Source organism: Salmo trutta, chromosome 1 (assembly GCF_901001165.1).
Source record: "Salmo trutta chromosome 1, fSalTru1.1, whole genome shotgun sequence".
Classification (NCBI taxonomy): domain Eukaryota; kingdom Metazoa; phylum Chordata; class Actinopteri; order Salmoniformes; family Salmonidae; genus Salmo; species Salmo trutta.
Window position 1 is genome coordinate 18,825,603 of NC_042957.1, and position 13,892 is coordinate 18,839,494.

At 41.2% G+C, this 13,892-nt stretch overlaps 1 protein-coding gene across 2 annotated transcripts; it reads left to right on the forward strand.

Moving 5' to 3' along the window:
* Positions 1-993: 993 nt before the first annotated feature.
* LOC115176185 (nuclear receptor subfamily 2 group E member 1) lies at positions 994-12,069 on the forward strand. 2 transcript variants are annotated; one of them, XM_029736082.1, is made up of 9 exons: positions 994-1,680; positions 4,195-4,340; positions 6,596-6,683; positions 6,950-7,185; positions 7,586-7,732; positions 7,964-8,060; positions 8,231-8,380; positions 8,839-8,947; positions 11,263-12,069. In XM_029736082.1, the coding sequence occupies exons 1-9, from the start codon at positions 1,623-1,625 to the stop codon at positions 11,423-11,425; spliced, it is 1,194 nt and encodes a 397-aa protein (XP_029591942.1). In that variant the 5' UTR covers positions 994-1,622; the 3' UTR covers positions 11,426-12,069. The 2 variants fall into 2 exon arrangements, with proteins under 2 accessions (XP_029591942.1, XP_029592018.1); XM_029736158.1 differs by having other exon boundaries at positions 8,243-8,380.
* The last annotated feature ends 1,823 nt before the right edge of the window (positions 12,070-13,892 follow it).

Here is a 13,892-nt window from a genome sequence, read left to right on the forward strand (position 1 = left end):
TCGAGCATGTTCAAAACTGACTAAACCAAGCGAGCCATACTGAAGGCAGGTTTAAGTGTGAAAGACTTGACAACGACTAATTGCAATTAATTACGAAATTGTACCCCGCCCTTGTCCGTTTAAATCGACACTTTCAACATCCATATGTCCTCTAGGGTACCGTGGGAATGTTCATAATTAAAAAACAGAATTATGGATTTCTGAAGTTAGCGGGCGAAAGCGCAGCAAGCTGTCAAGGTCAGGGTGTCACTGTCAATGATGCGGTCTACGGGTGCGATCGTCCCCTCGCCCTGGCACACCCTGCTCCTCAGACAGAGAGGAAAGGCTGCATCTTTCCGCCCCGGCGACAGGGGGGCCAAGGGAGGAGACCACCACACTGTTCTAGTCTACATTAGCGTGTGCATCCCCGACCCAGAACCCCTGCTTCGTTCCCGACTACTAAAGGGCGATGGGAACCACTGTCTCTGTCTGTCACACAGCCCTGGTAGATGAGGGGGATGCCCAAACCGTCTACCATTGACACTCACTCAATGATAATCGATCGACATTCGTTTTAGGCAATACTAGTAACAACACACTTGCATATTCTTAAACTCAACAGGTGCACATTCAATTGTGCTCAAACTCTACCCAAAGAACCATTGGATAAGGCTATGTGGAGTTGACAAAAGCAGCTCAACTTAACCAAACCTATCAAACACTTTATAAATATGTTAAGTAGCCTATAAAGAGAAAGTTGCACCTATTGATACATGTCTATTAAAACAGCAGAGACGCAGCAATCAGATAGAGTGTAGAGAGATGAAGAGAGATGAAGAGAGAATCGTTCAATAGCCATGCACAACACCCCTTATTAATTCACAGAAATCTACAGCGCGGTGTATTCTTTCCACTCCCAGTTACAACCTCTGCGCGAGCCTTCGGAACTCTTACTTCACTTGCCTCAGAGCGAGCCGCCTGAGTCGGCTGACGTCATCCTGGCACACAAGAGTTGGGAGTAGAAAGCAGGGACAAGCTAAGTGGGTGAAGGAAGTGGAGTTCTCCACCCTCCGCCTTCTCTGACACTTCTCATAAATATTACTAAGCTTTCATCTAACGACTCACAGCAGAAAGTCACCTCTGCTTCGGGTTTGAACAAGCATTATTTTACCAGTCGTTGTTTATCAGTTAAGAAGAGCATTGTTTTTTGTTGGTTTAGACCATTTGTGTTCCGTGGCTTCTGGACTCTCTTGGTAGACAGTCCGTCTGTTTTGGTGCGCCGCTACGGCAGTTTTTTACCCAACTTTGTGCGCCTTGTTGCGCTCTGCGCACCCAAGGAGCCGTTGCCTCTCGCCGGGTGTAAACGGCTCTCTATACGGCTATCGCGCTGCTGTCCGCACAGCCAGGACTTTGTGAAACTCAACGTCCAGTACTTGCAGATACTCCAAAATCCATCTTGATAGCTGGAATTTTATAATCCTTGGAAAATATACAGTTGGGCGACTCAGGAGTCAGGACTTTACATACATCTATTGGTTTCAGCGAAAACTGTACATTTCATGTTTTGATATCGTTCAGCTGATGCTTTTGTACAGACAGAGGATTTTGATTCTGAAAATAGAAAATAAACGACAGTGTCCACGATGAGCAAACCCGCCGGGTCAACAAGTGGGTGTTTGGATATTCTGAATGTTAAATCAAGTAAGCATACTAAAGTTTATCTTTCTTCTTAAATTATAATTGGTTAGTAAGGTATTTATCATTGTTATAATGCAAACATGTATGAATTGAAAAGTAATAGGATATTATGTGAAAGGCGTTGAAACATTCCGAAATTAAGTCATCGACAGTTTGCGTTTACCTTGGAGTTGCGGTAGGATACATCTGGTAACCCATTTTATAACTTCAACTATGAAGTCGGTTTTGTACAATAATTGTGCATGCTCTTAGGCCTACTTAAAAAATGTTATTTTTATTTTACAATGTATTTCATAGGAATGGTACTAGGCCTAGCCTATCCATTAATAAAACTAAATTGAGCGCTGTAGGCCTATGCTTCTTCGTTTTCCAGTTTAATTCCAGTTATTTGTTGTTGATAAGTACGGCATTATTCTCTCATAAAAATAACACTGCATATTTCTGCTTGTTTTGCGATGTTTATTTCTAAAAAGATGAGTAAAGGTGGACTAAATGTTCCTGAAATTTTGTGCGAAACACCCAAACTATCAAACTATGATTATGTCTATTTGTCAGTATGTCTATTTGTCAGTATGTCTATTTGTCAATGTGTGTGTTTGAGTGTGTGTGTGTGTGTGTGTGTGTGTGTGTGTGTGTGTGTGTGTGTGTGTGTGTGTGTGTGTGTGTGTGTGTGTGTGTGTGTGTGTGTGTGTGTGTGTGTGTGTGTGTGTGTGTGTGTGTGTGTGTGTGTGTGTGTTTGTTTGACATACACAAATAATTTCCCTTGCATTTTTTTATTTATTAATTATGTTCTATGGTTGAAAAAAATGCAGGACTTTATGGGACTTTGTACATCATAAATTAAAGAAAACATGTGTGTGCAAATAACTGGAATAATGAGACAACAACAATTAGCCTGTATTGTATATTCTGTAGCTTAATGCATGTATTTTTGTGTTTGTTATTTTGTTAAGTGTTGCTAAACTGCATTAAGCACGTAGAAACGAAATATGCCTATAACGCATATAGGTTATTATTTGTTTCACCAACGGCAAATCTCAGAAAGCAATCTACAAGTATTCACTTTCATACAGCTTTTAAATTAGAAAAATTCACAATTGTTGTAGCCTAATATTGCATGCTTTCCTCCAAGTTCATTGCACACATTGTGGGTGGTCACAAAAACATTTCCCTCAGTTAGTAAAACTCACTCTAACTTCTTTCAGCAGGTTTTGGGGTTGATGGTAATTACGGTAATGGAATATGCCATATATCTTTAAGCAATTACGGCACACAATGGCGACGACTGGAACCCCTATTGAGAGAAGTTAAAGACGTGTTCCCCCCACACACCAAAATCAAACTTCATTTTTATTTCATAAAATGTTCCTCCAACAGCTTTATGGGAAATGTGCCCGTTATTAGTGCATAATTAGAATTGTCTAACGAGGACATTGCGATATTGGATTCATTCCTTATGTGATGCCTATACGCCTACTTCTTGGCGTATAAACTTTTCAGTGGCGCAGTTAGGCTATCGCCCAACGTTTATTGATTGTTTCGACGGTTTATAGAGTTCTTTTTTTTAAACGAATAGTTTTGAGCAACTTAGGCCTATTTATTCGTTTTTGTTTTCAATCCTTTATAAAACCACGTGATATAGAAATGTAATTGCCAACGACTTCTTTGGTACTCTTTGCATAATTGGTGTGTTGAAGTCCCAACTCCTCGCCGAAGTCGATTGTTTTTGATGCTCTGTCGTTATGGGGTCGTATCCGAATTCCCATGCTACCCTTTTTGACGGGTCACTGCATGGTGAATCAATGAGCAGGTGGCAAAACGTCAGTGTAATTACATAGCCTTCTTTTCCCTCCATAAAAAAGACTCCCTCATATACATACAAATATACTTCTTTTAAATAGATTTGAATAAAAAATCTTTACAGAAATCACTTTTTTTCAATTTCTCCGGGGTCGATTTACATACACTTCATTTGAGTTGGTGAAACGAGTTGGTGCGCATTATTCTCTGTGCCGTGTCACTCCCTAATCCGCAGGCCTACAGACCTGCGGGATAAAGCAGCTGTCGAGTCCCATTATGAGGGGGAGTTGGCAGCTTGTAGAGATCGGGGCAGTCAGACGAGGTTCAATGGGGAAAATCATTAAGTTAACACTTTCCCTAATGTCTCCATTGTGTGCCCCCTGGAATTGTCTTTAGAGACCTCAGATATGACGCTTCCCACAACCGAACTCACAAGAAACTTGCGGGTGCATTCCCATGGCCGGGCGGCATATGAAGACACTGTACACTGTCTGTTGTCACGTTACTGTGTATTTTGTTTTGTCCTCTTTCATTGAAAGGGAGGGAGGGGTGATGAGGAGGAGGGGTACAGGGCATGAGTTTGGATGCAGAATTTATTCAGATGGTGCTCTTTCCAAGCGCAAAACACCTTTCTGAATCTTGATCTTAAGGAACAACGTACATTAACTTTCAAAATGAACAAATATCAATGAATGAATTTGTATTTATTCTTTCCAGGTCGTATCTTGGATATCCCGTGTAAAGTGTGTGGCGACCGGAGCTCTGGGAAACATTATGGCGTGTACGCGTGTGACGGCTGCTCTGGCTTCTTCAAGAGGAGCATCCGCAGAAACAGGACATACGTCTGTAAATCAGGTTCTCAGGTAATATGCCTAACTACAGTGTTTTTCCAATTTAATGTTAAACCTATTTCAAATGCAGGTGGGGACTTTATCCTAATTGTATCCAAACATGACGCACTCATTGAGCATTTTACGCATGGTCATGTTGCGTCTTTATCGGCCAGTCTTGAGTCTGCAGGGTTAAATCTCTCCTAAGACTTGTCTCTGTGAGCGGCCAGCCACCCAGGGCACGACAGGGCCTAATTGCATCGCCACCCAAGGCCATTGACTGGCGCTAAACACAGTCCTGCTTTAATGTATCAGGTGTAATCCAATCTAATGTAATGACACTAACCCGAGGATTTAGCCAACAGTGGGCGGAATAGCCCTACTTATCCTCGGAGATGAGACTGCTGCTGAGCCGCGGGGGATCGAGTCAATAGCTGTGATAATAAGACATCCTTCACCTGTAGAATTGCGTCCCAGGAAAATAACTGTTTAAAGGTCCAATGCAGCCGTTTTTATCTCAAAATCAAATCATTTCTGGGTAACAATTAAGTACCTTACTGCGACAATTACAATTGTCAAAAAGAAACCAAAACAGCTTGTGAGGAAATAGCAAATCCTCAAGCAAGAATTTGCTAGGACTGTCTGTGAGTGGTCTGAGTGGGGAGGGGAAACTGAAAACTATCTGTTATTGGAAGAGAGGTTTGGAACTCTCTTAGTCTATTAACTAATTTACTGGCTGGTGATATCACCAGGTAGGCCAAACTCCATCCCAACAAGACAATAATATTTTCAAGCTCTTATAGTAAAAGGGCATTATCATAGTTTTCACATTTCACAGTATTATCCAACCGCATTGCGTGGAAATATATATAAAACACGTGAACATCACGTTTTTGACTGCACTGGGCCTTTAACAGCCATTCGCTTCTCCCTCAAACACAGCATGTCATTCACTCACTGTGCCAGAGCCTTCATAGTGTTAAGACCATCGTTGGGGCGGCAGGTATCCTAGTTGTTAAAGTGTTGGACTCGAAACCGTAAGGTTGGTTGCAAGATCGAATCCCCGAGCTGACAAGGTAAAAATCTATAGTTCTGCCCCTGAACAAGGCAGTTAACCCACTATTCCAAGGCCCGTTGTTGAAAATAAGAATTGATTCTTGACTGACTTGCCTAGTTAAATAAAGGTTAAAAAAACATCTCACTATGTATCTTTAGTAGCCGATCTGTTTTCCAGAGTCTTCGTTAGTAACGTTGCTCTTAAAAACATTCCCAAATCTACGAGTGATCCAGACCACTCATTGAGCAACCAAAGAGCAGCATTAGAAGTTTTTTGCCCTTCCGCATCCCTTTATCTACAGAGGATCTCCGCTAAACATAGAATCAAGATGTTTAGGCTTTAGGTATATCTGTCTGACTGACCGCGGATAAGTTCAGAACAAAGTTGACTATAAATACAAAGTTGCCAAAGTACTTGCAATTTTTGCAAACAAGTGAAAGATAAAACGATGCTTCAAATGAAATCAAAGATCACTGCATTAAAATATAAATAGGCAACATGGGCCTATATATTTAAATAGTATTTAAATCATACTCCGTTATTTTTTGCGACTAGGCTACTGTCTGTAATGTTGCCTGAATATGTTTCCTGATGTGTGACAATATACATTATTATTGGGTAAGGATAATAACCGCTTCAATATTTGCAGACATAGGTGGTAATATCTCTCTAGTCTAGGAGCCGATCCGTCGTCGGTATTGTGGAATAATTATAATGTTAAAGAGAGCAGCGTTGCTTTTCTTTAGATCCTATCAGTTTCGACACATGGTTGAACGACGCAATTAGCGAAAGTTTTTTCTACTTGCTTAAAAAGTTGCCTCGTAAATAACGATACAACTGGTAGGCTACGATCATCGTAATGGTTAATTTACATCCCTACAGGGAAACGAGGCCCAGAGCAATAACATTTAACTGTGATTCTCTCTCTCTCGCTCTCTCTCCCCCCCTCTCTCTTTCTCTCTCTCTCTCACTCTCTCTCCCCCCCTCTCTCTTTCTCTCTCTCTCGCTCTCTCTCTCCCCTCTCTCTCTCTTTCTCTCTCTCTCTCGCTCTCTCTCCCCCCTCTCTCTTTCTCTCTCTCTCTCTCTCTCTCTCCCCCCCCCCTCTCTCTTTCTCTCTCTCTCGCTCTCTCTCCCCCCCCCTCTCTTTCTCTCTCTCGCTCGCTCTCACTCTCTCTCCCCCTCTCTCTCTTTCTCTCTCTTTCTCTCTTTCTTTCTCTCGTTTCCATTATAGGGAGGATGCCCCGTGGACAAAACGCACAGAAACCAATGCAGAGCGTGCCGTTTGAAAAAATGTCTTGACGTGAACATGAATAAAGACGGTAATAGGCTTAATTTAATTATTATTTTGGCTACACGCCGGCAGTGACATTTCGGTTTGAGGCGATCAAATCGGATGGAAAAGTGTATTTAACGTAATCAGCTGAGAGCGGGGTAAACAGAGGACGTATTCATAACATTCTCATAAGAGGCAAAGCCTTTTACCTCACCGAGCTTTGAACAAAATAAGAACTTTGATAAATAAGGCATTCACAGACGAGTAGGTCTAGTTTACTAAAGAGTATTGTCCCTGCTCTCAATTTGACAGCCGTTCAGCACGAGAGGGGTCCCAGGACGTCCACCATACGCAAGCAGGTCGCCCTATATTTCCGGGGGCACAAAGAGGTGAACGGTTCATCGACCCACTTCCCGGGCTCGAGCCTACCGGGGCCACCGTTTTTCACTACAGTCACGCAATTGGAGCCACATAACTTGGAAATGAGCGCCGTAGCCAGCACGCCGGAGAGGCAGGCCATCGTTGGACTGGCCCAGCCCACCCCGAAGGTAAGCCCCTGTCCTCGGCTCACCCTTCACTCACGGAGCTGCGCTATGTGCCCAATGCCTCAAGGAGTACAACCAAGCAAGTTGGAAAAACACAACGTGCTTCTTTCTCAACTTTTAAGAGGTTTAGAAGTTGACATTCCGGTCCCGATTCAGCAGCTTCGAGTCACACAATATCTAATTCATATTTTCACCTCCATCCAACGCAGGCAACATGAGCTTATAATTAGACCCACAGCTTAATCTAGTGTTGGTGCTTTGACTTTTATGAGATACACACATATTAGTCACAAATGTGGCACCAATGTATTTGATCACGCTATTTATTAGTCCTATAGCACATTACTTTATTCAAATGGAACACCGAGGCCCTATTTGTTTATATTGACCTCCTGCGTTGCAGTACCCTCACGAGGTCAGCGGCACGCCCATGTACCTCTACGAGGTCGCTACGGAGTCCGTGTGTGAGTCAGCTGCGCGTCTGCTCTTCATGAGCATCAAGTGGGCCAAGAGCGTGCCCGCCTTCTCCACGCTCCCCTTACCTGACCAGGTAAGCCACTATATTCAGTATGGATATTATAGGATAGATATTAGCCAATAAGTTACATTATTAGGCTATCCATTTCCAAAAATAAAATTTGCAATTGCATAGGCCTAAATACAGTAATCAAATAAAATAACTAATGTGTTCAAACCTTAATTCTCTATCAATATTTTCTTGGAAGTATTTTAGGCATGCTCATTGTGCGGCGCTGACTGAGGTTTGTAATCTGTTTTACAGCTGATCCTGTTGGAGGACGCCTGGAGGGAACTGTTTGTTCTGGGCATAGCGCAGTGGGCCATTCCGGTGGACTCCAACACCCTGCTCGCTGTTTCCGGTATGTAACCCATATGACCAATCAACAGGTTAACTCTATTTAACCGATTAGATTTAGGCTACTTACTATCATACGTTTAGATTATTTTCGTTTCGATTCCATGGGATTTAAAGGTGGCGTTGGAAGGAAAGCGAAAATAGAGACAGATTCTCCATTCCATTTATTTGAAGGTATGAACACAGACAACACAGAGTCCCAGCGGTTGAATAACATAATCTCAGAAATACAAGCCCTGCAGGAGGTCGTTACTCGCTTCAGACAGCTGCGTCTGGACGCTACCGAGTTCGCCTGTTTGAAGTGCATCGTCACGTTCAAAGCTGGTGAGTTGAAGGGGGGGGGGGTCATAAAAAATGATATTAAAATAAATGATCCTCACTAAAATCACAAGAAGGCAGGGTTGGGGTTAATTTAATTTGAATTGCAGTCAATTCAGCAATTAATTGAAATTCCAATTCCCAATTCCAACTATCTTCCATGCTTTTTAATAAGAAAAATGTGGAATTTAAATTTGGTTTACTCTCTGAATTTACTGGAATTTAAACGGAATTGTCCCCAGCCCTGCAAGGTCAACAATAGTTTAGAAAAAAAAAAAAATTAATAGCCAAGGATGTTAATGCCAAAAACAAAATAGATATGTTTTTTTTTTACATTTCAATGCAGATGTCTGAAGTACTTTGACCATCAATATGAAATGTGTATTGACAGTTATGCATTTGTCAGGTACATGTGAATATAATGGCAGTCAGTAACCATATTGTCTGTGCCTTTTCCCTTCAAGCTGTGCCAACGCAGGGCGGGTCAGAGTTGAGGAGTTTCCGCAACGCCAGCGCCATCGCTGCGCTACAGGATGAGGCACAGCTCACCCTAAACAGTTACATACACACCAGGTCAGACATTTGATAAAAACTAACAGTTTAGAAATGATTTATTTCTTAACAGATATGCAGACACTTGTTTATTTAAGCTATTTGTTTACTATACCAAAATACTTGGCACACAAGTGTCCAGCCAATATGGGCATATTTCTGTACAGTAGGCTATTATGCACAGCAAGATAGGCTACCCTGCAAACAAAATGTAGCTGTTAGAACATCACGAAATGGTCGCCTAATGCCATCAAATGTTGTGCCATGGTCCTGTGGAGGTTTTGTCTAGTTTCTGGTTTGTTGCGTCATTGCCCTGTGGATGTTTGCTGATTCCTACAGATTTTTGGGTTCTAATACCATTATATGGTTAACAGTAATGTGCATTATCTTGAAAACTGCAATGAAAGTATATGCACTGTCCCTGTTTTGCTCCCTTTGTGCTCACGAAGTAGAGGAAGAGGTGCATTAACTGAAATGTTTCTTTTTTAAAGTATGCAAGTCAGTTAAGAACACATTCTTATTTTCGATGACGGCCTAGGAACAGTGGGTTAACTGCCTTGTTCAGGGGCAGAACGACAGATTTTTACCTTGTCAGCTCAGGGATTCGATCTAGCAACCTTTTGGTTACTAGTCCAACACTGACCTTTCCATTACCTGAACGACGAAGGATTGATTTATTCCCAGTTTTTGAGTCTTAACTTTTTAAAAGATACTTGATGAGAAGAGTATGGTCCAACCCATCGGGTATCTCACTGCATCCTCATATGTCATGTCTTGAAATATACAGACAGACGAATGAAAGGTACATTTACACTGCAATTCTTCTGACCTCCATCTTTCCAACTCCGCCCATAACTTTTGAATTTTGTAACATTCCCAGAAGGCATAAATTCAGCTTTGTGTCAGTATAACATTTATTTGATCAACTCTCAATCTTGAGCAAATGGCACCAGGCTAATAAGGTTTAGAGATGATGCACCAAGCGGAGCGTATAGTGCCCCATTCACAATGAACACATCAAGTAGCCTAGACCTATAGACGGAACATATTTGTAGGACATTACATTTACTGATAGATTAATCAACAATCAACGCTAACTAGCAACAAAATCACATTTACAGTTAGCAATCTAGCTAGTGTAGCATAGGCCTATAGCTTAGGCCAATATGCACAAAAAAGATATCTGTTGAGCAAAAATATAATATTTAGAGTTAGCAATCTAGTTCATGTGTTTTCAGTTCCCACTTCCTCAGGTGGTGCATTTTGTAGCATATAGGCTAGCCGAGGTCAATATGAACAAAAAAGATGTAGGCAAATGAATCACTAAAGAGCCCTAAAGAAATCGGATCATTCTGAATACCAATTTGACAGATGGCACATGAAAATATCAATCATACATTCCTTGGAAATGTTAGATGAACTAGCTAACTTATTTCTTGAATCATACAATCTCAGTTGAATAAAATGTATTCTAGAGATCTGCCGCTAATGGAAAGTAATTGTGATATAACTTTTTGTCCATATCGCCCAGCTCTATGAGCGCATCCTAAAAACATACTTGATTACATCTCGATCCCCACAACTAACAGGGTAGGAACTAGACAGACTCTTATTGGGGACCATGACACAACGTCTTGCCTGAGCAAACTAGGAACTGTATGAAACATCCCTGTGTGGTCATTGAATGTCATGAGGACCTCCTGTCAGAGCCAAACGGGGACGTTCTCTAATGGTCATTAAAATCATTTATTGTAACCTTCTGTCGGTAGCAGACCAGGACCTTTACTGCATGTCCCCTTGAGTTTACTGAATGTCCTGAATATAATGTCCCATTGGAACAACCCGGGGACCTTTTTGTAACGTGCCCTAACGACCATGCTGCGTCCTTATTGTAACGTTTTGTCTGTAATAATCCAGGACCTGTCTGAAACATTCCCTTGCAGTTACTGAATGTCCAGAGGATGATGTTCTGTCAAAACCAAATAGGAACCTATTTGTAACGATTCCTGGTCATCAAAATACTTTATTATAACGTTATAGTGCGACCAAACTAGGACCTGTACTGAACGTCATCTTATGTTCCCGAGGTTAACGTAATGTTTTGATGTTCAAAGAACGTCAGTGCGAAAACATCTCACCAAAACCCTAAAATGGACCTAATGGGAACGTTGCCTAATGTCCTTAGGATGTTCCGTTTGCTGGGTACTTGGTCAATTCATATAAACAGCTACATGCAAGCAAAATGTTCAGGGAGTCACTGTGCAATTAGAAAACAGTCACAAATTAAATTTAAAGGAAATGAAATAATTGCATCTTTCTTGTTTTTGTTATTGTAGATATCCAACTCAGCCCTGCCGCTTTGGGAAGCTGCTCCTGCTTCTACCAGCTCTGCGGTCAGTCAGCCCGTCCACCATAGAGGAAGTATTTTTCAAGAAGACCATCGGGAATGTGCCCATCACAAGGCTCCTGTCTGATATGTACAAATCAAGCGATATATGAGTTTATTTCCCCTGCTTTCAAGTGTCTGCAAATGCTCAGACACAAATGTTCTAATGAGCGCATGGCAAGTTGAACTTTAAGAACTGAGTAATTTGTAAATTATATGCATATTGAAGACAGTAAAAATGCTTGATTTTACCAAGTAGAACAATCATCTTTGGGTTAGGCTTAAGTTTTGAGGATGTAATTTCCCTAATAGAATTGCCTAGCCAATTTAAGTAGGTTACAATTTCACAAAATACTGCAATCTCTGGTTTTTACAAAATAAGGATAATCTTCAATTGTAAAGACTTTTACAGTGGAATGAGGCATCTGTCCATAATTGATGAACCTATAAAAACATGGAGATGTTTTTGAGTGTCTCTAAGACCAATGAGCTTCACAACAAATGCCCTTTCAATCTTTTATTGCATTGTTCAATCTGAGTGAATGGAAGAAACCAAAAAAGATTACTCGCAACTCGAGCCACGGTCAAATGTGATATGGGTTGCACTTGACCCAGTGCTGAAACCAAAGGCCGTGGAGCAACACAACTGCCGAAGAGGAGGCACCACCTCCTCAAGATGGGACAACACCGACTGTTCTCTACAAGCTCGTGTGATGATCCCATACACTCAGAGGATTGAGAGGAAAGAGCCGATCAGGGCCCAATATTTTTTATTTTTTAATCTATCTGGATTTCGCCTATCAGATAGGATTAAATGTACAGAAATATTCAAGTATATGATTAGTCTGTTCTATTAATTATATTTCTATGCATTTAATCCTCCCCGATAGGGGAAAACTATATACAGTACCAGTCAAAAGTTTGGACACACCTACTCATTCAAAGGTTTTTCTTTATTTTTACTATTTTCTACATTGTAGAATAATAGTGAAGACTACATGATGAATCATGTAATAACCCAAAGTGTTAAACAAATCAAAATATATTTTATTTGAGATTCTTCAAAGTAGCCACCCTTTGCCTTGACAGCTTTGCACGCTCTTGGCATTCTCTCAACCAGCTTCATGAGGTAGTCACCTGGAATGCATTTCAATTAAAAGGTGTGCCTTGTTAAAAGTTAATTTGTGGAATTTATTTCCTTATTAATGCGTTTGAGCCAATCAGTTGTGTTGTGACAAGGTGGGGATGGTATATAGAAGATTGCCCTATTTGGTAAAAGATCAACTCCATATTACGGCAAGAACAGCTCAAATAAGCAAAGAGAAGCGACAGTCCATTACTTTAAGACACAGGTCAATTCGGAAAATGTCAAGAATTTTGAAAGTCACAAAAAACATCAAGCGCCATGATGAAACTGGCTCTCATGAGGACCGCCACAGGAAAGGAAGACCCAGAGTTACCTCTGGTGCAGAGGATAAGTTCATTAGCCTCATAAATTGCAGCCCAAATAAATGCTTCACAGAGTTCAAGTAACAGACACATCAAAACATTAACTGTTTAGAGGAGACCGTGAATCAAGCCTTCATGGTCGAATTGCTGCAAAGAAACCACTACTAACGGACACCAATAAGAAGAGACTTGCTTGGGCCAAGAAACACAAGCAATGGACCTTAGACTGGTGGAAATCTGTAAAAATTTGAGATTTTTGTGAGACACAGAGTAGGGGAACAGATGTTCTCCGCATGTGTGGTTCCCACCGTGAAGCATGAAGGAGGAGGTGTGACGGTGCTTTGCAAGTGACACTGTCTATGAATGATTTAGATTGCAATGCTCACTTAACCATCATGGCTACCACAGCATTCTGCAGCAATACGCCACCCAAACTGGTTTGCACTTAGTGGGGCTAAAATTTGTTTTTCAACAGGACAATGACCCAACACACCTCCAGGCTGTATATGGGATATTTTACCAAAAAGGAGAGTGATGGAGTGCTGCATCAGATGACCTGGCCTCCACAACTACTCAACCCAATTGAGATGGTTTGGGATGAGTTGGACCGCAGAGTGAAGGAAAAGCAGCCAACAAGCGCTCAGCATATGTGGGAACTCCGTCAAGACTGTTGAAAAAGCATTCCTCATGATGCTGGTTGAGAGAATGCCAAGAGTGTGCAAAGCTGTCAATTTGTGGTTACTTTGTGGCTACTGAAGGATCTAAAATCTATTTAGTTTTTAAAAAAATTGGTTACTACATGATTCCATGTCTTCACGATTATTCTACAATGTAAAAAATAGTAAATACAAAGAAAAACCATTGGATGAGAAGGTGTGTTAACTTGACTGGTATTGTGTGTATATAACTGGCCCTGAGGACTTGACAAAAGCTGTTTTAAGCTCTCAAATTTAGAAATAAAACAAGTAATTGTAATGAGCAGGGTTCTATGTTTAAGGCTGAGTGAAATGTCACCTGTTTGTGTTGGTGTGTCAGTGTGTGGGGAAGCATTAAAAAGGATTACTTTGAAGTTAGACACTAACACTGGAAAAAAATATTCAGCACTTGGATTTTTGAATTTTGCTGTTGGCT

Coding starts and splice junctions, on each gene's coding strand:
- LOC115176185 (XM_029736082.1), top strand. CDS start 1,623: ATGAGCAAACCCGCCGGGTCAACAAGTGGGTGTTTGGATATTCTGAAT. Junction 4,341..6,595: donor TCTGTAAATCAGGTTCTCAG/GTAATATGCCTA, acceptor TTTCCATTATAG/GGAGGATGCCCCGTGGACAA. Junction 7,186..7,585: donor TGGCCCAGCCCACCCCGAAG/GTAAGCCCCTGT, acceptor CCTGCGTTGCAG/TACCCTCACGAGGTCAGCGG.